Below are 22,661 nucleotides of genomic sequence, written 5' to 3' on the forward strand. Positions count from 1 at the left end.
CCTCATTCCCTGTCACACACTGTTGAACTTGAACATAGGGTTGCCAACTGTCCCGTATTTGCCGGGACATCCCGTATATCGGGCTAAATTGGTTTGTCTCATATGGGACCACCCTTGTCCCGTATTTCCCCCGCTAAGGTAGAGTGTTCCTGTGAAACCTTTCGTGCCAAAATGGCATAAAGCGAAGAAGCAATTACCATTAATTTATATGGGAAAAATTTTTGAGCGTTCCCAGACCCAAAGAATAACCTACCAAATCATACCAAATAACACATAAAACCTAAAATAACTCTAACATATAGTAAAAGCAGGAATGATATGATAAATACACAGCCCTATATAAAGTAGAAATAATGTATGTACAGCATAGCCAGGAAGATTAAGCCAAAACTGATATGTGGAAAAAAAATTGGCACGTACGCGCATGCGCACGTCACATATGCGCACGTCACGCATGCGCACGCAGATGCCCGCGCAAGGCTTCATGGTCATGGTAGTCTTTCTCGGGGTAAACACAAGTGTCCCGACAACACACACAAAAAATGCTGGTGAACGCAGCAGGCCAGGCAGCATCTATAGGAAGAGGTACAGTCGATGTTTCGGGCCGGGACCCTTCGTCAGGATTTGACTGCTACTTTTGTCCCTTATTTGGGAGTGAGAAAGTTGGCAACCCTAACTGTAAAAGACATGTTGAGGTGAGTTTAACCCTACTTGAACACCCCACCCCCCCCGCCCCCGGTTGGCTGGTCCGCAAGAATATTGTCAATATTAAACCGGTCCGTGGTGCATAAAAGGTTGGGGGCCTCTGCTCTATATCATGCATCTATTGGATGGTCTATAATGTAATCCTGTTAACGTGGTTGTACCTTTCTTATTCCTCAGTCCTATCCATAAAGCCTCACTAGATAAGCTCTACAGTCTGTTCTGACATTTTCCATGACTGTTAATACCAACTAACCTCCTTTAATCCCTCCTGCTCTACCACGTCTAAAGGAATGGAAACCCGGAATATTGAACTGCCAGTCCTGTCCCTCATGCAACAAAGTCTCAAAAATGGCTACAATGTCATAATTCTATATGTTGATCCAGCCCTAAGCTCATCCACCTTTCCTACAATACTCCTTGCATTGAAATATGTGCAGTTCAGAACATTAGTCCCTTCATGCTCAACCTTCTGATACATCTTTCCCTACAACCACTCCACTATCTCCTCTGGAACTCTGGCTCCCATCCCACTGTAATTCCAGTTTAAATCTTCCCCACCACCCCCCACCGTACAGCACTCAGAAAATTTCCCGCTCGAATATTACCCCCCTCCAGTTCAAGTACACACCGTCCCTTCTGTTTAGGTCTCACATTCCCTGGAAGAAAGCCCAATGATCCAAAAATCTGAAGCTCTGCCTCCTGGACCATCTCCTTAGTCACATGTTAAACTGTATGATCTTCCTATTTCTCACGTCATTGGCATGTAGCACGGGTAGCAATCCTGAGATCACAACCCTGGAGGTCCTGTCCTTTAACTTAGCACCGAACTCCCTGAATTCACTTTGCAGGACCTCGTCACCCCTCCTACCCTTGTTATTGGTGCCAATGTGGACCATGAAATCTGGCTGCTCACCCTCCCACATAAAAATTTGTGGACTCAATCCAAGATGTCCCTGATCTTGGCACCTGGGAGGCAGCATACCATCTGGAAACCTCATTCTCATCCACAGAGCCTCCTTAACGAATGAACCCCCCATCGCCACAACTCACCTCTTCCCCACCCCCTTTCCTTCTGAGCAACAGAGCCAAACTCTGTGCAAAAGACCTAACCGCTGTGCTTTCCTCTATGTGATCATCCCTCCCAACAGTATCTAAAGCAGTATGCCTGTTGTTGAGAGGAATGGCCACAGGGTACTCTGCACAGGCTACCTTTCCCCCTCCTGGCGGTCATCCAGTTACCTGTGTCCTGCGCCTTTGGTGTAATTACATCCCTGTATGTCCTGTCTATCAACCCCTCAGCCTCCTAAACAATCTGGAGTTCATCCAGTTCCAGCTCCAACACCTTAACATGATCTGTTAGGAACTGTGACACTGGAGGTCTCCCTGCCTTCCCAGAAGAGCATTCAACTATCCTGTCCGGCATTCCAACTGCTTTAAATGTGCAATAAGAAAGAAAGAATAAATAATGAAACAAAAATCTACCTATGGCCTACGCCTCTCCTTGCTGAAGCCTCAATGAACCAAACCCTCAACTTCCCACTCTTAACACTGGCCCACTCACACAATGGTGGAACAGTTAAACTTAACTTCTTTTTATTGGACCTTGCCAAGTGCCTAATTATGCGCAATTTATTGTCTCCTTAGGGACTGCGATGCGCAAAAAGTGCTGACTGCCCCCGCTCGCCTCTTTTAAACTCTCTTTCCCACTATGCAATCTAATGTCTTCTCGGGAACTATGGTGCGCAAAATGTGTTGACTGCCCCTGCTTGCTTCTTTTAAACTCTCCTCCACTGGGCAATCTAATGTCTTCTCAGGAACTGTGGTGTGCAAAATATGCTGACTGCCCCCACTCGCTCCTTTACGCTCCCCTTCCCTATATGTAATCTGATGTCTCCTCAGGAACTGTGGCATGCAAAATGTACTGACTGCCCTGCTTGCTTCTTTTAAACTCTGTCTCCCTCTGAATCGCCACCCACAGCTCCAATCTGCTAATTAAATTTGCCAACGACACTACTTTGATTGGCCTTATCTGAAACAATAACAAGGTGGCCTACAGGGAAGAAGTCATCTCTCTGAAACAGTGGTATAAAAACAACCTCTCCCTCAATGTCGCAAAAACAAAGGAATTGGTTGTGGATTACAGGAGGAATGAAAATGGGCTAATCCCTATTGACATCAATGGATCTGGGGTTGAGAGGGTAAACAGCTTCAAGTTCCTCGGCATCCACATCACTGAGGACCTCACGTGGTCTGTACACACCAGCTGTGTGGTGAAAAAGGCATAACAGTGCCTCTTTCACCTCAGACGGTTGAGGAAGTTTGGTATGGGCCCCCAAATCCTAAGAACTTTCTACAGGGGCACAATTGAGAGCATCCTGACTGGCTGCATCACTGCCTGGTATGGGAACTGTACTTCCCTCAATCGCAGGACTCTGCAGAGAGTGGTGCGGACAGCCCAGCGCATCTGTAGTTGTGAACATCCTATGATTCAGGACATTTACAAGGACAGGTGTGTAAAAAAGGGCCCGTAGGATCATTGGGGACCCAAGCCATCCCAACCACAATCTATTCTAGCTGCTACCATCCGGGAAACGGTACCGCAGCATAAAAGCCAGGACCAACAGGCTCCTGGACAGCATCTTCCACCAAGCCATCAGACTGATGAACTCACGCTGACTTGAATGTACTCTATATTACATTGACTGTTCTATTTATTATAAATTACTATGACTGCACATTGCACATTTAGTTGGAGACGTAACTTAAAGGTTTTTACTCCTCATATGTGAAGGATGTAAGAAATAAGTCAATTCAATCAATTCTACACAATCCAATATCTCCTCAGGAGCTGTGGTGAATGGCATTTTAAATCACCTTTTTGAATGGCATTTTAAGCCATCTTTTTAAGTGAATAAAATGATAAGCTTAGAGAAATGAACAGCTATTCAATGTGTCAATGTACTCTTTTAAGTACTGTATTGTGTTACTTCTTTGAATTACAAAATCTTCTCATTTATAACAAAGAAATACCTTTGTAGAAGGCCTGACTGTCAGTCAATAATAAGCAGTAATACTTCTCTCCAGGGTGTAACATTCAGGGTTGAAAACAGTGAACTTGTGATTGCGCGAATTCTTCATGGAGGCATGATTGACCAACAAGGTCTGCTACATGTGGGGGACATCATCAAGGAGGTGAATGGAAAAGAGGTTGGGAATGATCCAAAGGTCTTGCAGGAAATGCTCCAGAATGCCAGTGGAAGTGTCATCCTTAAGATCCTACCTAGCTATCAGGAACCACATCCTCCACGCCAGGTAAGAACTATAGTTATTCTATTCATTTGCTAATCCAAATGTTATGAACAATTCAGTGACAATTTTTCAATCTGGGAGTTTATTTTTGTTGCATCATTAGTCCGAGGACCAGCTTAGGGATTTGCTTAATAGATATGTGAGTGATCAACCAAGCTGTGTGGAATTCGAAAACAATGAAAGTGCAAAGATAAAATGAAAATGGATGAGAAAAGGTGAACAGAGGATAGGTTAAAAGGGGCTAAAAGAGTATCAATTTGATGGTAACAGGTTTAAGATCAACTTTAATATAGAAGTTAAGAGCCAAAGAGCAGGAATAGTTTCCTTGGCCCTTTGAGGCTGCACTTCCAGTCCACTTGATCATGGCTGAACCTCAGTTAATTGCTCTTCCTATATCTTTGATGCCTTTCATGCTGAGATATCGATCCACCTCTTTAAACATATTCAACAACATGCTCTCCACCTGTTTCTGTGGTAAGTAATTCACCAGGTCCTCCAACCTTTGAGTAAATACATTTCCCTCATCTTAGTCTTCTATAGAAGCACAGTGGAGGGTATCCTAACTGATTGCATCATGGCCTGGTATAGAAACAACAATGCCCAGGAATGGAAAAGGCTACAGAAAATGGTGGATACAGCCAAGTCCAACTCAGGGAAAGCTCTCTGCACTATTGAGTACAAGAAAGCAACATCCATCATCAAAGACCCCCACTATCCAGGCCTGCTCTCATCTTGCTATTATCATTAGTGTCATATGGTGGTGGCTGGGAATGGACCCAAGTGCAAGACACAGACACTGAAGTACTAGGGACAGGACTAGGATACAGGGTGAGGGCAAGGAGATGGACACAAAACCGGGAACCCGGAACAGGACTGGACAAGAGAGCTAGGAGCCTGGGCTTGGACTCCGAGCCAGAGACTGGACAAGGACCCAGTACCTGGGTCTTGCCTCTGGCTTGGACCCCAGAACTAGGCAAGGACGAGGCTTGGCTGGCAGGCAGGAAGAGGCTGGAGTCTTAAGGCTAGAGGCTAGAGACTCGAGGCGAGGCTTGGCAGGAGGCAGGAGGCTGGAGTCTTCAGGCTTGAGACTAGAGGCCAGAGGTGAGGCTTGGCAGGAGGCAGGAAGCTGGAGTCTTCAGGCTTGAGGCGAGGCTTAGCAGGAGGCTAGAGGCTAGAGACTTGAGGCGAGGCTTGGCAGGAGGCTGGAGGCTGGAGACTTGATTGGAGGCCGGAGGCTAGAGGCTCCTCCTGGGCAGGGCGCGGTACTCCTGGGCAGGGTGCGGTACTCCTGGGCAGGGCACGGATCACCAGCTGACTGAGGCAAGGGACAGGAAGGGACAGAACCAACCGCAGGTAACGGCAATACGGCCCGGCTTACCCGATGGAGGCAAGGGACAGGAAGGGAGCTAGGTACAGGGTGGCTCCAGGACAAGACTGCAGGCGAGACGAGGCGAAAGTTACCAGCAAGACGAGACGAGAGTTACCAGCAAGACAAGGCAAGGCTTCAGGCAATGCAAGGCGAGATGAGAACTTCAGGTGAGGCAAGAGTTACTGGCAAGACGAGGCAAGGCTTCTGGCAAAGCAAGGCGAGACGAGACGAGAACTTCAGGCGAGGCGAGAGTTACCGGCAAGACAAGGCAGGGCTACAGGCAAGGAAACAGAAGGCAGAGGAAGGGATACAAGGAGTAAGGACAAGAAGAATCCAGCAGCCACACCCTGGTCTCTTAGGTATTTATCCAGCCAGCCCCAATGAGCATCAGCTGCCTCAATTAGAGCTCAACAAGAACAGAAACAGGGTAGACAGGAAAACCTGGAGCAAGGGTCGATGGACCGGACCGTGAACCGGAATTCAGATTTCACGGACCGGACCATGATAATTAGGGAGAGGGTACAGAAGCCTTAGATCCCACACCACCAGGTTCAGGAATAGTTGTTACCTTCCAACCATCAGACTCCTGAACCAGTGTGGATAACTTCATTCACCACTACTCTGAACTGATCCTGCAACCTACATTCTTTCTTTCAAGGACTCTTTACAACTCATGTTCTCAGTATTATATTAATTGCACAGTTTGTCTTCTTTGCACATTGGTTGTTTCAGTCTTTGAATGTTTATGTATAGTTTTTTGTAAAATTCTATTGTATTTCTTTTTTCCCTGTAATTCCCTGCAAGAAAATGAATCTCAAAGTAGTACATGGTAACAGATACCTACTTTTCTGTCTGTTAACCAGTTTCATTGTTTGACGTATATTACCCAATCACACATGCTTTATACCAATTTCTTAAGTGGGTCATCATGAAGGACCACCTAAAAATCCACGTGCACATCCTTGTATGTTTACTGTCACATTCTTTTTCTCTTATTTTCCTCTTTTAATCCCAACCTCCTCACACTTTTATATTGAATTCTAAACTGCTTCCAAATTTCTGGCTTGTGGCTTTTTTTTGGCAACTTTGCATGCTTTTTTTTGGATCTAATCCTGTCCTTAATTTCATTTGTAAGATACGTTGGACTACTTATCCTTTTACATTTGTTCAACTATTGCATTTCCTACATACATGCCTTAAATGTTAATCATTGTCTATTCATCATCATGCATTTTATTGACATTCCCTATTCTATCATCTCACTCCTCATACCTTTACAGTTTCATTTGCTTAAATTTAGGAATGTGGTTTTCAGATCGCATTAGACTCCATCGGTACTCAATAAACCTCATTGTGGAAGTGCTTGATCTCATAAAAGCATTCTTACCTGCTGGAAAGGAGAATAAATCTGCCCCACATGGCCTAGGCAAAAGATCCATCCTATCAATACCCTCATAATTTTATTAACCTCAATAGGATCACCACTCAGTCTTCTACATTCCAGTAAACTTACTCAATCCAATTTATCCTTATAACTACAACCCCCTGCCCCCCACTGTTCCAGGCAACATACAGGTGATTTTTTTTTCTGTATTCTTATTAATGCTGTCACATCTTTCCAGTAGTGTGGTGGCCAGAACTGCACACAATGCTCTAAATGTGGTCTACCAATGTTTTACCTCCTGTCCCTAATAAAATGGCCACAAGTTTATGTTTGTGGTCTTCTGCTGTTGTAGCCCATCCACTTCAAGGTTTGGTCTGTTGTGTGTTCAGAGATGCTGTTCTGCACTCCACTGTTGTAATGTGAGATTATTTGAGTTACTGTCACCTTCCTGTCAGTTTGAACCACTCTGGCTATTCACCTCTGACCTCACTCATTTACAAGGTGCTTTTGCTCACAGAACTGCCGCTCACTAGATGTCGCTCACTTGTTTTACACATCAGTCTCTGTAAACTCTAGAGATTGAGCATAAAAATCCCAGGAGATCAGCTGTTTCTGAGATACTCAAACCACCCCTTCTGACACCAACAATCATTCTATGGCCAAAGTCACTTAGATTACATTTCTTCTCCATTCTGATGATCGGTCTAAACAGCAACTGAACCTCTTGACCATGCCTGCATGCTTTTATGCATGGAGTTGCTGCCACAATATTGGCTGATTAGATATCTGCATTAACGTGCAAGTGTACCTAATAAATTGGCCACTGAGTGTATATCCTGCTGTATCCTTAGACAACCTTCCTCTCTAAGCACAACCCCGCCACTTTGCATTTTATCTCCAAACATGGTAATTTTACCCTACGTTCCCTTCCAAGTCAGTTATATTACAAACAACGAAAGTCCCAGCACAGAGCCCTGCAGAACTCTACTTGTCACAGATTTCCAGTCAGAGAAACACACGTCCACCCTTACCCTCTGCTTCCTATCATCCAGCCAATTCTGGATCAAGTTTTGCAATGTGTCCCAGGTCCTTTGTGCATTAACTTTCTGGACCAATCACCATGCAGGACTATGTCATGTGGAAATCACACATTTCATATAGAGTCCTAATGCAGGGTTTTGACCCAAAACATCAACAATCCTTTTCCTCTCACAGACGCTCCTCAACATGCTGACTTCCTCCAGCAGATTGTTTGGTGCTCGTAGATACAAAAGTGTGCGATTTGCTTAGAAACCCAGATTCTCAAGTGAATGAAAAGTTAAATGGCACTGGAGCAGCCATTTTAGAAAGCAGGTGCAAACAGAGCACTCTGTGTCCCAAAGGAAAGTATAAGAAATAATATAATAATGGTGACTCTACTAATATGAGGTTGATAAAAGTGGGCTGAGATCAATTACAATGAATGAGCCTGGGTATTGATGTAAGGAAAATGAACTAATGGTTATAATCCATAGTTTCATCAAGCATTGCAGATCAAAATTACTATGCAAATATGGCTATTCAGCAACCATCAAACTGCAACGTTTTCAGTCATTCGTGCCTACTATATTCAAATGACTTAAGATTTTAATTATTGACTGGAATTTATCTAGAGGATTAATTTTGCATCAAAATTCTAATAAATGGATTAGCTAAAGCAGTCATGGGAGAAATTTTTCTTTGATATTATTTCAGCCATTGACTCATTTAGTACTGAAGCTTTAAGTAAGTTCTTGAATAATGATTATATTAATGTAAGCAGAATGCATATAATGATTACAAATATTCGAGAAAATATTTTTTTAGAGAACATTCCTACATAAACCCTGGTTTCTAGTGAATCAGTTGATTCCACTTGAAAGTGCTGCAGTGAGCTATTGTACATTTGAGCTGGAAAAAGTATAAAGTATCATTGTTTTCCAAAAGTGATCATCATCCATTGACTTCCACTGGAAATTACACCTCTGTCTGATGACCAATCGGTCTTAGGCATTAGCTGGGTATACTCAAAAGTTTTCTGGTATTTGATATGAAAAGACTGAGGGTGAATAGTGGCGTAAGGCTTCTGGAGGCCATGTGTCTGTACTGCTAAAGTTAGTGTCCAAAGAGAGGAGCAATGCAACAGTTTAGCTTCTTTTGAAGAAATACAAAGATGGCAGGTGGATGTCTGCTTTTCAGAGTGGTGAGTAAGATCACAACCTGCATGTATTTAATACATTTAAAATATAGTAAAATGGCCAAGGTTTCATTTGATCAAACAGTTTTATATGAGGCAATTTTATAGGACCTTGGTTAGGTTGCACTTAGAGTATTGCATGTGGTTCTGGTTACCTCACTACAGGAAGGATGTGAAGGCTTTAGAGAGCGTGCTGACAGAGGTTTACCAGGATGCTGCGTGGGCTAGAGGGTATTGATAGAGGCTTACCAGGATGCTGCGTGGGCTAGAGGGTATTAACTCCAAGGAGAGGTTGTTGTCTCTAGAGCATCAGATGCTGAGGAGAGAAGATCTGATAGCAGTTTAACGAAATATCAGAGATATAGATAAGATACACAAGCAGAATCTTTTTCGTAGGAAAGAAATGCAAAAATCTAAGGGTGTAGCTTGAAGGAGAGAGGGACAAAGTTAGATGCAGCTGTGTAGGGAAAGTTTTCTTTAGTGTCAAGGGGTGATGGTACAATAGTGTTTTTCAAAATAGGCACATGAATACGCAGGGAAGGGAGGGATATAGATCGTATACAAGTAGAAGGGCTCATTTTAATTTGGCATCATTCTTGGCACAGACAGCATGGGCTGAAAGGCCTGTTCCTGTGGTCTACTGTTCTAGAATGTTCTGTGAAACTGAGCTACAAAGGAAAATAACTGAAGGCTTGACAGACTTTAAGGAGCATTATAAAAAGAGAAAGAGGCAGAGACAAGGAGAGAAAAGTTATTGCAAATGGAAAACTATTGTTGTAACGTGGATGAAATCACCGGAGAGACAGAGTCACTGGTAGATACAAAGCAGCTTCTTTATTCGACACAACAAGCAGGCATCTTATGGACGGAGACACTTTCCGCAGAAAGGTCTGCTAGCTCAATGTGGGCTCGATATTTATATGCTAAACACAAAGGCAATCACTACTTAAAAAGTTATAGACAATGCATAGACAATGCTTTCTCTTGAAGCTACATACAAAATATCACACCATCCTTTCCTTCCGACGCCAACGTGTCTGGTTGGTATCCACAGCCTTTAGGAATGTAAGTTAAGTCTATGATACATTTATTTGGCATTTCCCGTGCTAACATAGAAGACAATTAATATTTATAATGTATAGATAATACTGTCTTTGAAACTACAGCATTAGGTCAAACTATGGCGCCAGAAGCATCTGGTATTCACACCTTTTAGGAAGCCCATTGTGGTGGACTCAGTCGACAGTCCTTTGTCAGACAGTTAAAATAGAAGTCTGGTGGCCAAGGTCATTTAAGTGTTAACAAATCATCTACCTAAAAAACTCACTCTAACAGCTATAGCATTAATTGAAACTCATTTGTGATTTTCTACTTCCTTATAATTATTTTGTTATTATTACAGCCATTTTGATTCACTACAGGAATGCCGAAAAAGTGCTAATTGATTCATGCAAAGGCTGCAAATTTGTCTTGCCATGATGATTAATCATGAAATTTTAATTGGAAATGAAATATAGTTTATACATCATTACAATTTAGATGTTTAATTTGTTTGGCTCGATTAGTTGGACGTCAATTGTCTTTGATGCATGGCCGTGTGGGGCATCCTGGCCAGGGATGTCCCCTGCCATGTGAGGTGAGGCCATGGGGAGGAGAAAGCAGGAGGCAACCATGCACAGCCATGCCCTCCAATGAGGCAAAGAAGTGTGCGAGCAAGCATGGTGCCCACCAAACCTTCCCAGGGGGATGTACAGATTTTAGTTGCCATGTTTTTTATAGTATTTATAAACAAGGATAGAATTATACTGAAGGACCTATTCGTTAATAAACAAAAGACTTGTATCCTCGAGCACCTTAATCCCTTACAGCATGTATTTTTGTTTCTTATAGTAAGTGGAATACTATTAATAAAAGCCAGATGCTGCAGGGATTCACACAGGTGTAGTTTTATTCTTCCTTTCAAAGTGTTTATAAGAAGTGTTGAGTATATCTGGAAGTGAAACATCACAGTAATTTATGATGATTGGTTTCACCTTCTAGGAAGTAATGGCCGGCAAACCCTGCCAGAGCTGACCCACATCCAATTCCATCTCTAACTTCACCTGGAATTGTTTTTTCACTCTTAAGATACCCTTCCATAGGTCATAGTATCTGTACTTCTTGTACAGTTTTGGATCAATGGTCTTGAATGTCACAGAACTAGCCCTCAACAGACTGCGAATCTCATGGTTCATTCATGTCATACGTGGGTATGTCCGCTATGCTCTCAAAGGTACTTACTCATCCCCACAGGTCTTGATGAAGTCAGTCACAATGGTGGCATATTCGTTCAGTTCTACCTACCTCTCCGACAACACTGCATTTGTCAGAAGTGCATTTTTTGGCCTATGGTAGATTCAAATTTTTCATATCAAATTACTGCAAAATCTCAGCCCTGAAGATTGAGCTGCCAAGTTAAACCGACAAGTATTTTACTATTTTAAGAAAATCTGCTTTTAAGTAATTAATGTGATAAACCTGCCAATGAACTTCTAGCTCCCTGTGTATTATTATGACTTGTATAATCATCCATTTGCACTTAAATGTACAAATATACTCACTTAATTTTCTTTATATTCTGATAGTTATGTCTTACTTATTGGAATGTGAGTATTTGGATAAGTGTGCTGTCCTTATTTTATTCTTCAGTATGAAAACTGGAATTTTTCTTCCCAGTTAGCAGAAATTTCATATCTATTTCTCAACACTGTAAAATCTTAATGGCTTGCTTTACATTGGGCTGTGATCGCCTAGAGTTCAGCCATATTTCTACAACTAGCTTCCTGAAGAATTAACAGCAGAGTGCTTTCATTTTTGCCTCTTTGGGTGTCAGGACAATACTACTGAGGAGCTTACTGAAGTCATCCCCTCTTACTCCCAAGTAAAAACCAAAAAAAAACTGAACACCCATAGCACGTCAGTTTCATTTGCAAACTCTATGAAACATTAACTCTGTTTATCTACAGATAATACCTGACCTGCTATGTGTCTCTAACATTTTCTGTTTTCATTTCACATTTCCAGCTTCTACAGGTTGTTAATGATTTTCAGTTATCTTGCTCTGGGTCTACTTCATGAACCATTCTCTTTCAATACGCAATTCATAGTTGCCTTTGAAGACATCTAATTCACTTTAAATGCCCTCACCAACGCAGTTGATAATGTTCAGCCATTATTTGATCCTTGGGTGACATCCAGTCCCATTTAAATTTTTTCTCAGGTTAACGCATAATTTTCTCAAAGCAATTTAGAATTTAATGTTTTCACTTGTCTGTTTATTTGATCAAAATTTCTTTGGGCAAATTGCAAAGTTTTTTAGTCAAGTTATAATCATTAGAGTCAGTTACTCCCTAATTAGAACAGGATAGTTACTATCTGTTCTATAGGATGGACTCTTGACCTCACAATCTGCCTTGTTAGGATCTTGCACATTATTGGTTACTTTTTCTGCAGGTGTTACACTTTGTTCTGCATTATTAATGTTTTATCTTGTTCTACCTCAATGCACCGTGTAATGATTTGATCTGTATGAACAGTTAACAAGACAAGCTTTTCACTGTATCTCACATTACCTGTGACAAAATATTAAACCAATACCAAGTAGCACACACAAAATGCTGGAGGAACTCAGCAGGCCAGGCAGCATCTATGGAAAAGAGTATAGTCGGCGTTTCGGGCTGAGACCTTTCATCAGGACCTTTCACCAGGGTCTCGGCCCGAAACGTCGACTGTTTCCTCTTTTCCATAGATGCTGCCTGATCTGCTGAGTTCCTCCAGAATTTTATGTGTTTTGCTCTGATTTCCAGCATCTGCAGATTTTCTTGTATTTGCAGTACCAATGCCAATCTGCCATCCATGTGTAATGTACACTGGACAGCGTTAATGCATAATTACTCTTCAGATAAATACTCTTCAAATCTGACACTGCAGCCCAAATGACTTTTTTAAGCAGAAATTGAATGGAGTTTAGATCTAAAGAGATTTGTGTGGGTAAGTGTGAGTTGAATTCAAATGAGATTGGAGTGCTTTGGAACCAACAAATATAATGAGTTCTGCTGGATGCAGAACTAAAGGTTCCCACAGAATTGCACCGAGGAGCATCCAGATAAACTGGAAATAATCTAGAACCAGTGAGCAACTGCTGGTGTGTGTCTACACAGAGAAAGTAGTTACCAACTGAAGAAGTGTGTGAAATTCTCAGGAAGAGCGGTGATCCTCAGTGTGAATCATTACAAGATTTCAGTGCTGTCTTTTTCAAAAATACCATGGGTAAAACAGCATGAAGATGATATATCTAGGGGGAATGTTGCAGTAAGTATTCATTATCTTACTATATAAAAGTTAGTCAGTCTTTTTGTGCAGTTTTTCATTGATTCTGTTGTATTTCTTTGTTCTACTGTGAATGCCTACAAGAAAATAAATCACAGATGAGTATATAATGACATATATGTACTTTGTTAATACATTTACTCTGCGCTTTGAACTTCTGAACTTTGAACACTATTTCGAGATACAGCGCGGAAAAGGCCTTTCTGGCCCTTTGAGCCGCACCATCAGCAACCCCCGCTTTGACCCTAGCCTAATGACAGGGCAATTTACAATGACCAGTTAACCTACTAACTGGTGTGTCTTTGGACTGTGGGAGGAAAATGGAGCATCCAGAGGAAATCCACACATACCACAGGGAGGACGTACAAAGTCCTTGAGGAGGATGCCAGGATTGAACTCTGAACTGCGCTAACTGCTATGCTACTGTGGTGTCCTATCTGACACTGTTACCTATTGTTTGATATAAATAATCTGAGACTATTATATTGTGTAGTAGTGGGCACGTGGCCAAGTGGTTAAGGCATTGGACTAGCGACCTGAAGTTCGTGAGTTCGAGCCCCAGCCGAGGCAGCGTGTTGTGTCCTTGAGCAAGGCACTTAATCACACATTGCTCTGCGATGACACTGGTGCCAAGCTGTATGGGTCCTAATGCCCTTCCCTTGGACAACATTGGTGTCGTGGAGAGGGGAGACTTGCAGCATGGTCAACTGCTGGTCTTCCGTACAACCCTGCCCAGGCCTGCGCGCTGGAGAGTGAAGATTTTCCAGACGCAGATCCATGGTCTCGCAAGACTAACGGATGCCTTTACTTATTATATTGTGTAGCAATGTTATTGGTATTCAGGGGTGGTTATATAAAATTATTTAGTTTGGAAGAATTCTGTTCCTTATCCATGGAGGAATATTTGTTTTATATCTTATGTTTCTTTAACCAATAATTTGACCTGAATTTATAGAGATGCAAGAGTTTGTTTCTCTACAAAATTAGATCACGAGCACAATGAATAATGCCCTGCTTAAAGGTGGCAATAGTCTGTCTTACACTCTGCCCATTGCCAATTTTCATTTCACAAAGGTATGTTCAGTTAACTATTCCAAGCCTGCAGTGCTGGAAACACAAAATAAAATTCTATTGAATGCTTGTTGGGTTTTATTAGTGTCTATTTTTAATTTTTGATCCCTTGTTTTGGATTTACCTACAAGTGTTTCATTTTAAATGTCTACTCCAATAATGCCTGAGACCTTTTTTAGGCAACTGTGCACTGTTCTGGTCTCTATATTGTATGTTGAGGCAGTGGAGAGGATTTATATGGTCATGAGAACTAAAAGGTTGCGAATACTGAAGAGGAAAAAGGCCAAAAATAAGACGCTTACTCATTCATGACAATTACAACCTCTAAATACTCATTGTATCCTTATAAATTATTTCTGCACCTTTTACATTCTCTCAGTATCCATTATATAGTGTGGTAACCAGAGCTGCAATCTAATCATCTCTCTATATAAGCCTAAAATAACTTAATTGCTTTTCAGCTCTGTGTCTCATGAACGAACCACAGTGAAGTGTTTATATTTTATCTAGCTGCGTTAATTCATTCTTTCATACTGTGACCATGGCACATTATGTCTCCCTGCGTTTCTTGACCTATTTACAGCCTTTTATGTGAGTGACCATGTCACTTCTTCTATTGTCTCGTTGAATGCAGTTGTCAGAGTGTTATACAACATAGAAGTTGGCCCACCAGCCACTAGGTACCCATTTACATTAATCCTATTATTTATTCCCCCCACGTTCCTAGCAACCTTGCTCAGATTCTTTCACTTACACCCAAGAAGCAAAGTGGCCCAATTAATCAACCAACCTGTACTTCTTTGAGATGTTCGAGGAAATCAGAGCACCTGGAGGAAATTCACAGAGTCACAGGGAAAATATAAAAACTCACATAGACAGCACCAGAAGTCAGAATTGAACCCAGGTCACTGGAGCTGTGAGACTGCAGCTCTACCACTAGCCTTCCTCATCTAGTGTATAATAACAGATTAACATAAATTTCCTCCAGTTCAGTATTTGAGACCAGAAGCAGCATCTTCAGCCCATGCTCTTAGATCAATCTCCCATCCGACCCAGCATCTCGGATTTCTGACACCATGTTCTCTCCATCACAAAACACACAGTCAAACACGTAATATCAGCATTGCTATCCCATTGTCAATTTGTTCACTGCTGAAACCTCAAGATTTATCTGCACCTCCACTGTTCTAATAATTTCCTGACTGGTCTACCATTTTCCAGCCTCTGTAGTGCTAAACTTTTCCAAAACCCCAAGCTTAACTTGAATCAAGCCATTTTGGCTCTGGCTGAGGCATCCCTTGATTTTAAAATTCTCATCCTGATCTTCAAATGCCTTGAGTCATCTGAGAACTCAACTGGTCAATCCTGATTTCCTTTGCCTACGATTGGTAGCTGTTTCCTCAGTGACTAAAGCTATCCCTAATTTTCTCCCTTCATCTTCTTTTATTTCCATCAAAACATAAATTGAAATCTTTCCTCTTTGATAAAGCCTGTCCTGATACATCTTTTGGTTTGGTGTTAGATTTTATCTGACTTCCCCTCCTTTGAAGCAGTTCAGGATGCTTGCAACGTCAAAGTTTGGAGATAAATGCAAATTCTTGTTTTAATGCCACACTCATTTAAGAGAATGTTGAAATAATGGTGTCAATTTCTTAAATCCTTTCAGGTATTTGTGAAGTGCCACTTTGAGTATGATCCTGTCAATGATAACCTGATACCTTGCAAAGAAGCTGGCTTGAAGTTTACCTATGGCGATATATTGCAGATTGTGAATCAGGAAGATCTCAACTGGTGGCAGGTATTGTCAGTGTCTGCACACCACTTTCTTACCTTTCCAGCACAAATTCTTCTGCATTTGCTGAATTTCTCTGAACCTGTATAATCTGATAAATAGATCAATGCTCATTGGGCAGGATCTTCAGAAGGTCCCCATCCGTGACTCCTGTAAGTGTCCTTTCCTATCAGGAGACGGGTAAATGGAACTGTGGCTTAGCTAGTGGCATTGCTGCCTCATAGCTTCAAGCACCTTCGGTTCAATCCTGATCTCTGATGCTGTCTTTGCAGACTACATGTGACTGTGTGGGTTTCTTTTCTGGGTTTCTCCCATATTCAACAGATGTGCAGGTTGGTAGGTGGATTGGATCCTATAAATTTTCCTGAGTATATAGATAACAGTAGGAACTGGGGAGGAGAGGGGAGAATGGACAGAATTGAACCTGGGTTGCAGGCACTGTAATGTTGTTACACTCACTGCTACACTACAGAAACCACGGGGCCATTTTCTGTACTGTATGACCCGATTTGCCTATCTTCTCATTGGCCTATTATGACCTCTCCTCCCCAACCACAACCAAGGAACATTTTCATGGTGTTGCTTTCTTCTAGCCGTCCCATCTCTGAATGGCCCATTCCACTGGTACCTGATCGAGTTGGTGTACGTGCGTTGCTAAGCAACAGGTGCTGCTTCTGCTTCTTGCCATTAGGTGTGAGCTACCCTGGATTTAGTTTTGACTGTCTGAGTTCTGACCTGAACTGTTGTGGGTTTAATGCTAAGTGCCCTCTACTAAGTTGCAGATTTGCATATGTGGAATTTGGACCCTTTGTATCTGCTACTGTGTAAGTCTCACAAAAAGCAAAATATCTCTGATGTAAGGTTTTTATACCCATTTAGAGCAGAGGGTCACCCATATCCATAAGTTGCTTAGCTAAAGCAGGTTTAGTTACCCATCATATTTACTCTTTTTTGTCATCCACTCAATGCTTATTTTAATTAGTCCTTTTGCCCAACATTTATGCCAACCATGCTTCCAGTCGAAACATGACCCATTTGCCCATGTTTAACCCATATCCCACTAAATCTTTCCTCTCTATGTACGTCTCTAAATGTCTTGTACCTGCATCAACAACTTCTTCTGGCAGCTTGTACCAAATATAAGACCATAAGATATAGAAGCAGAATTAGGCCATTTGGCCCATCAAGTCTCCTCCACCATTTCATCATGGCTGATCTATTTTTCCACTCCACCTCATCTCCTGCCTTCCCCTCTCCCCAACATGTTCCTTCATTCCCTGGCCAATCAAGAATCTAGCAACTTCTGCCTTAAATAAACATAAGGACTTGGCCTCCACAGCTGCCTGTGGCAAAATAGTCCACAGATTCACCACTCTCTGGGTAAAGAAATTCCTCCTCATCTCCGTTCTAAAAGGATGCCCCTCTATTCTAAGGCTGTGTCCTCTGGTTTTAGATTCTCCCATCAGAGGAAACATCCTCTCCACATCTACTCTAACAAAGGCCTTTCACCATTCAATAGATTTCAATCAGGTCACTGCTCATTCTTCTGAATTCCAACAAATACAGGCCCAGAACCATCAAACGCTCTTCATTTGACAAGTTTTTTAATCTTGGAATCATTTCGTGAATTTCCTTTGAATCCTCTGTGGTTTCAACACATCCTTTCTGAGATAGGGGCCTCAAAACTGCTCACAATACTCCAAGTGAAGCCTCACCAGTACTCCATAGTCTCAACATTGCATCCTTGATTATGTTCTAGTCCTCTTGAAATGAATGCTAGCGTTACATTTGCCTTCCCCACTACAGACTCAACCTGCAAATTACTCTTCAGAAAATCCTGCACAAGGACTCTCAAGTCCCTTTGCACCTCAGTTTTTTGTATTTTCTCTCCATTTAGAAAATAGTCAACCCTTTTATTTCATCTACCAAAGTCTATGACAATACATTTCCTGGCACTGTATTCCATCTGCCACTTCTCCCATTTTCCTAATCTGCCTAATAAGCCTAATTTCCGAATAAGCCTCCCTATTTCCTCAAAACTACCTGACCCCCACCTATCTTCATAACGTCTGCAAACTTTGCAACAAAGCCAACAATTCCATCATCCAAATCATTGACATGTAACGTAAGAATATTCGGCCCTAACACAGACCCCTGTGGAAAACCGCTAGTCACCGGCAGCCAACCAGAAAAGGTTCCCTTTATTCACACTCTTTGCCTCCTGCCAGTCAGCCACTGCTTTATCCACGCTAGAATCTTTCCTGTAATACCATGGGCTTGTAGATTGTTAATCAGCCTCATGTGTGGCACCTTGTCAACGGCCTTCTGAAAATCCAAATACACAACATTGACTGATTTTCCTTTGACTATTTTGCTTGTTATTTCTTCAAAGAATTCCAACAGATTTGTCAGGCAAGATTTTCCCTTGAGGAAACCATGTTGACTACAGCTCATTTTACCATATGCCTCCAAGTACCCCAAAACCACATCCTTAACAATCGACTCCAAGGTCTTCCCAGTTACTGAGGTCAGACTAACTGGCCTATCATTTCCTTTCTTCTGCCTCTCTCCCTACTTAAAGAGTGGAGTGACATAAGCAATTTCCCAGTCTTCCGGAACCATTCCAGAATCTAATGCTTCCACAATCTCTTCAGCCACCTCTTTCAGAACTCTGGGGTGTCATCCATCTGGTCCAGGTGACTTATCTACCTTCAGACTTTTCAGTTTCCCAAGTACCTTCTCTCTAGTGATGGTAATTTCACATACTTCATGACCCCTGACACTTGGAACTTCCACCATACTGATCGTGTTTTCCGCAGTGAAGACTGATGCAAAATACTTACTCAGTTTGTCCGTCTTTTCCTTGTACCTCATTACTACCTCTCCAGCGTCATTTCCCAGCAGTCTGATATCCATCCTTGCTTCTCCTTTACACTTTATATATCTGAAGAAACCTTTAGATTTCAATGTACTATCCTCTGTGTGAGGAAGTTGCTCCTCAAGTTCCTATTAAATCTTTCCTCTCTCACGTTAAACCTACTGTATACTTCCTAGTTCTTGATTCCCCAATCCTGGGAAATAGACTGTGTGCATTCACCCTGTTCAAGCCCCTCACAAATTTAGACATTTCTGGAAGTTCACTTCATAAGGCTGATTTATACTTCTGCGTCAAATCGACGCTGTAGGTATGGCATAGCCACAGAGCCTATGCGGCTACATACGACCTAGCCTGATGCGCACCTCTCCCAAAATGTAGCTACGCATCGTGGCAACGCAGACCGCAACAACTGTGATTGGTCGGCTTGGTAGCATTGCATTTCCTCCTACACTGCAATAGTTTCCCATTGAGCGACTGAAGGGCAGGGAAGGAACTCTGGCTGCAATGTTTTCCATAAGCTTTACAGACCTCTGAAATTATGGAGGACACATTTCGCTTTTACGAAAAAAGACGCTCGCTTTAAACTTGTTTACCCCAAGAAAGACTACCATGACGATGAAGCCTTGCACAGGCAGGTGTGTGCGCTTGCGTGACATGCCCGAATTGCAGAGTGACGCAGACACACCAATGCACAAGTATAAATGCTCACAACGTGCGTAGGCCACTTGCGTAGGTTACAGCATCAATTTGACGCAGTAGTATAAATCAGCCTTTAATCTCCTGTGCTCCAAGGATTAAAGTTACTGTGTCAGGTGCAGGCAGTGGAGTGAAACAAAGTCATGGTATTCAGTGTAGGAATTAGGACATTACATAGCAGTTGTATAAGTCATTGAAGAGGTTGCACTTTTAGCACTGTGTACAGTTCTGGTTACCCTGTTATAGGCAAAACATGGCTAAACTGAAAAGAGCGCAGAAAAGGCTTGCAAGGATGTTGCTAGGACTTAAGGGCCTGAGTTGTCTGAAGAGGTTAGAATAGTGAAAATTGCCTCGGAATGGGAATGAGAGGGAGAATTAAAGTAGAAAGCTCAGGATCACCTATGTAGACTGAATATAAGTGTTTTGCAAAATGATTACCCACTCTGCATTTGGTTTCTCCAGTATAGAGAAGTCATATGCCAGCACTGAGAACTGTACAGCAGATTGGACGAGGTGCAAGTACACCTCTGCTTCAACTGAATGGACTGTTTGGTTCCTATATGGTGGGAAGGGAAGAGATAAGGGACTGATGTTCCTCTTTCCACAGGTGCTGCTTTACTTGCCGAGTGTTTCCAGTATTTCCTGTTTTATTTCAGATTTCCAGTATCTGCAGTTTTTTTAAACATTTCTTTCAATGCAATTGACAGGGCCTAGTGGGGAGAGGAGGGGTGCAGCTAAACTGGAGGGAATGTTTGGTAATAGAAATCGGAATCTAATGTAATTTGCTTTGAACATCGTTTTACCTTATGCAAAAATCCTAACCAACATCTTTTGGTACAGGTCCTTCATACATTAACCTTCTGAGTCATGTTTTATTTCCTAGTTGGGTAACATACAGTGGTTGATAAATTAGTCAAATGTGTTGGTGCCATTAATATGTAATAAATCACACCATTGACAGAGATTATCAGATAAGGAGTAATGACTCTGTTGAGATCATTTAATACTAACAGCTGTTGACATTTAATTTATTTGAATCCTTCAACTAATGATTATGGATCTTCTGACAGTGGAAGCATCTGGAGAAACAAACACGTTTAGAAGAGCAAAATGCTATCCTGAGAAACTTTGAAATACTGTATAGCAAGAAATGGAAAAGGATCATTGAGCCTATTCAATTAAAATCTGGGTTTCTGAATGGAACTCAGGTTTTAAACTATCAATTAATTCCAACCATCCTACAGACCTTCATATTAAAATAATTTGTGATTAGCAATAGCAAAGCATTGAATCAAGTCTGGATTAAATTCAGCTCATTATCATTAAAAACAGCAAATTTTCCCTCAGTATTGTTTGTTTTGCACTATACTTTTATGGCCAATTATTTTTCTCTTCAATACTGTAACTCCAATCTTCCAAAGACTGACTCTAGCCTTTTCCATTTCTCTTCCATTTCCTTCCCATTTATCAATTGCAATCCAATGCTTCCAGTTCTTTCATAAGCATTTTCACTTTTCCTTCTTTCTTATATTCACAACTATTTCCCCATGGCACTATCACAAGTCCTGCCCCCTCCTTTTCACAGAATTATAGAACACTACAGCACAGAAACAGGCCCTTTGGCCCACCTACTCTGTGTCGAACTGTTAATCTGCCTAGTCCAATCAATTTGCACCCGGACCATAGCCCTCCATACCCCTCCCATCCATGTACCTACCCAAATTTCTCTTAAATGTTGAAATCAACCTCACATTCACCCACTTGCTCTGGCAGCTCGTTCCACACTCTCTGAAGAAGATTCCCCTCATGTTCCCCTTAAACACTTCACCTTTCACCCTTAACCCATGACCTCTAGTGCTAGTCTCAGGAAACATCAGTGGAAAAAGCCTGCTTGCATTTACCCTATTTATAACCCTAATAATTTTGTATACCTCAATCAAATCTATCCTCAATCTTCTTCATTCTAGGGAATAATGTCCTAACCTATTCAACCTTTCCCTATAACTCAGGTTCTCAAGCCCAGGCAACATCCTTATAAATTTTATCTGCATTCTTTCAATCTTACTTACACATTTCCTGTAGGTAGGTGACCAAAACTTGACACAACACTCCAAATTAGGCCTCACCAATGTCTTATAAAATTTCAACATAACATCTAAACTTCTGCACTCAATACATTATTTATGGAGGCCAATGTGTCAAAAGCTTTATTCACAACCCTATCTATCTGTAACACCACTTTCAAGGAATTATGGATCTGTATTCCCAGATCCCTCTGTTCTGCTGCACTCCTTAGTGCCCTACCACTCATCATGTAAGATCTATCCTGGTTGGTCCTACCAAAGTGCAAAACCTCACAATTGTCTACATTAAATTCCTCTTGCCATTTTCAACCCATTTTTCCAGTTGGTCCAGATCCCGCAGCAAGTTTTGATAGTCTTCCTTGTAGTCTACTATACCCCCAATCCTGGTTTCATCAACAAATTTGCTGATCCAGTTTACCGCATTATCATCCAGATCGCTGATATAGATGACAAACAACAACAGACTCAGCACCAATCCCTGTGGCATATCACTGGTCACAGGCCTCCAGTCAGAAAGGCACCCATCTTCAACCACTCTCTGGCTTCTTCTGCAAAGCCAACGTTTAATTCAATTTACTACCTTATCTTGAATGCTGAGTGACAGAAACTTCTTGACCAACTGCTCATGTGAGACATTGTCAAAGGTCTTGCTAAAAAGTCTATGTAGACAGCATCCACTGCATTGTCTTCATCAACTTTCCTGCTAACTTCCTCGAAAAACTCAAAAAGATTGATTAGACATTACTTATCACACACAAAGCCATGTTGACTATTCCTAATCAGTCCTTGT

At 41.8% G+C, this 22,661-nt stretch overlaps 1 protein-coding gene across 5 annotated transcripts in view; it reads left to right on the forward strand.

Moving 5' to 3' along the window:
• The window catches only part of LOC140191366 (MAGUK p55 subfamily member 2-like), a 585,916-nt gene that overhangs the window by 531,894 nt on the left and 31,361 nt on the right, over positions 1-22,661 (forward strand). For 4 of the 5 annotated variants that reach the window (XM_072248711.1, XM_072248713.1, XM_072248710.1 and 1 more), the window contains 2 exons: positions 3,790-4,017; positions 16,088-16,219. In XM_072248711.1, coding sequence (XP_072104812.1) covers positions 3,790-4,017; positions 16,088-16,219 — 360 coding nt within the window. The remainder of the gene's footprint in view (positions 1-3,789; positions 4,018-16,087; positions 16,220-22,661) is intronic. The other variant, XM_072248715.1, reaches the window with a different exon arrangement.

This window comes from Mobula birostris, chromosome X (genome assembly GCF_030028105.1).
Source record: "Mobula birostris isolate sMobBir1 chromosome X, sMobBir1.hap1, whole genome shotgun sequence".
NCBI classification, from domain to species: Eukaryota; Metazoa; Chordata; class Chondrichthyes; order Myliobatiformes; family Myliobatidae; genus Mobula; species Mobula birostris.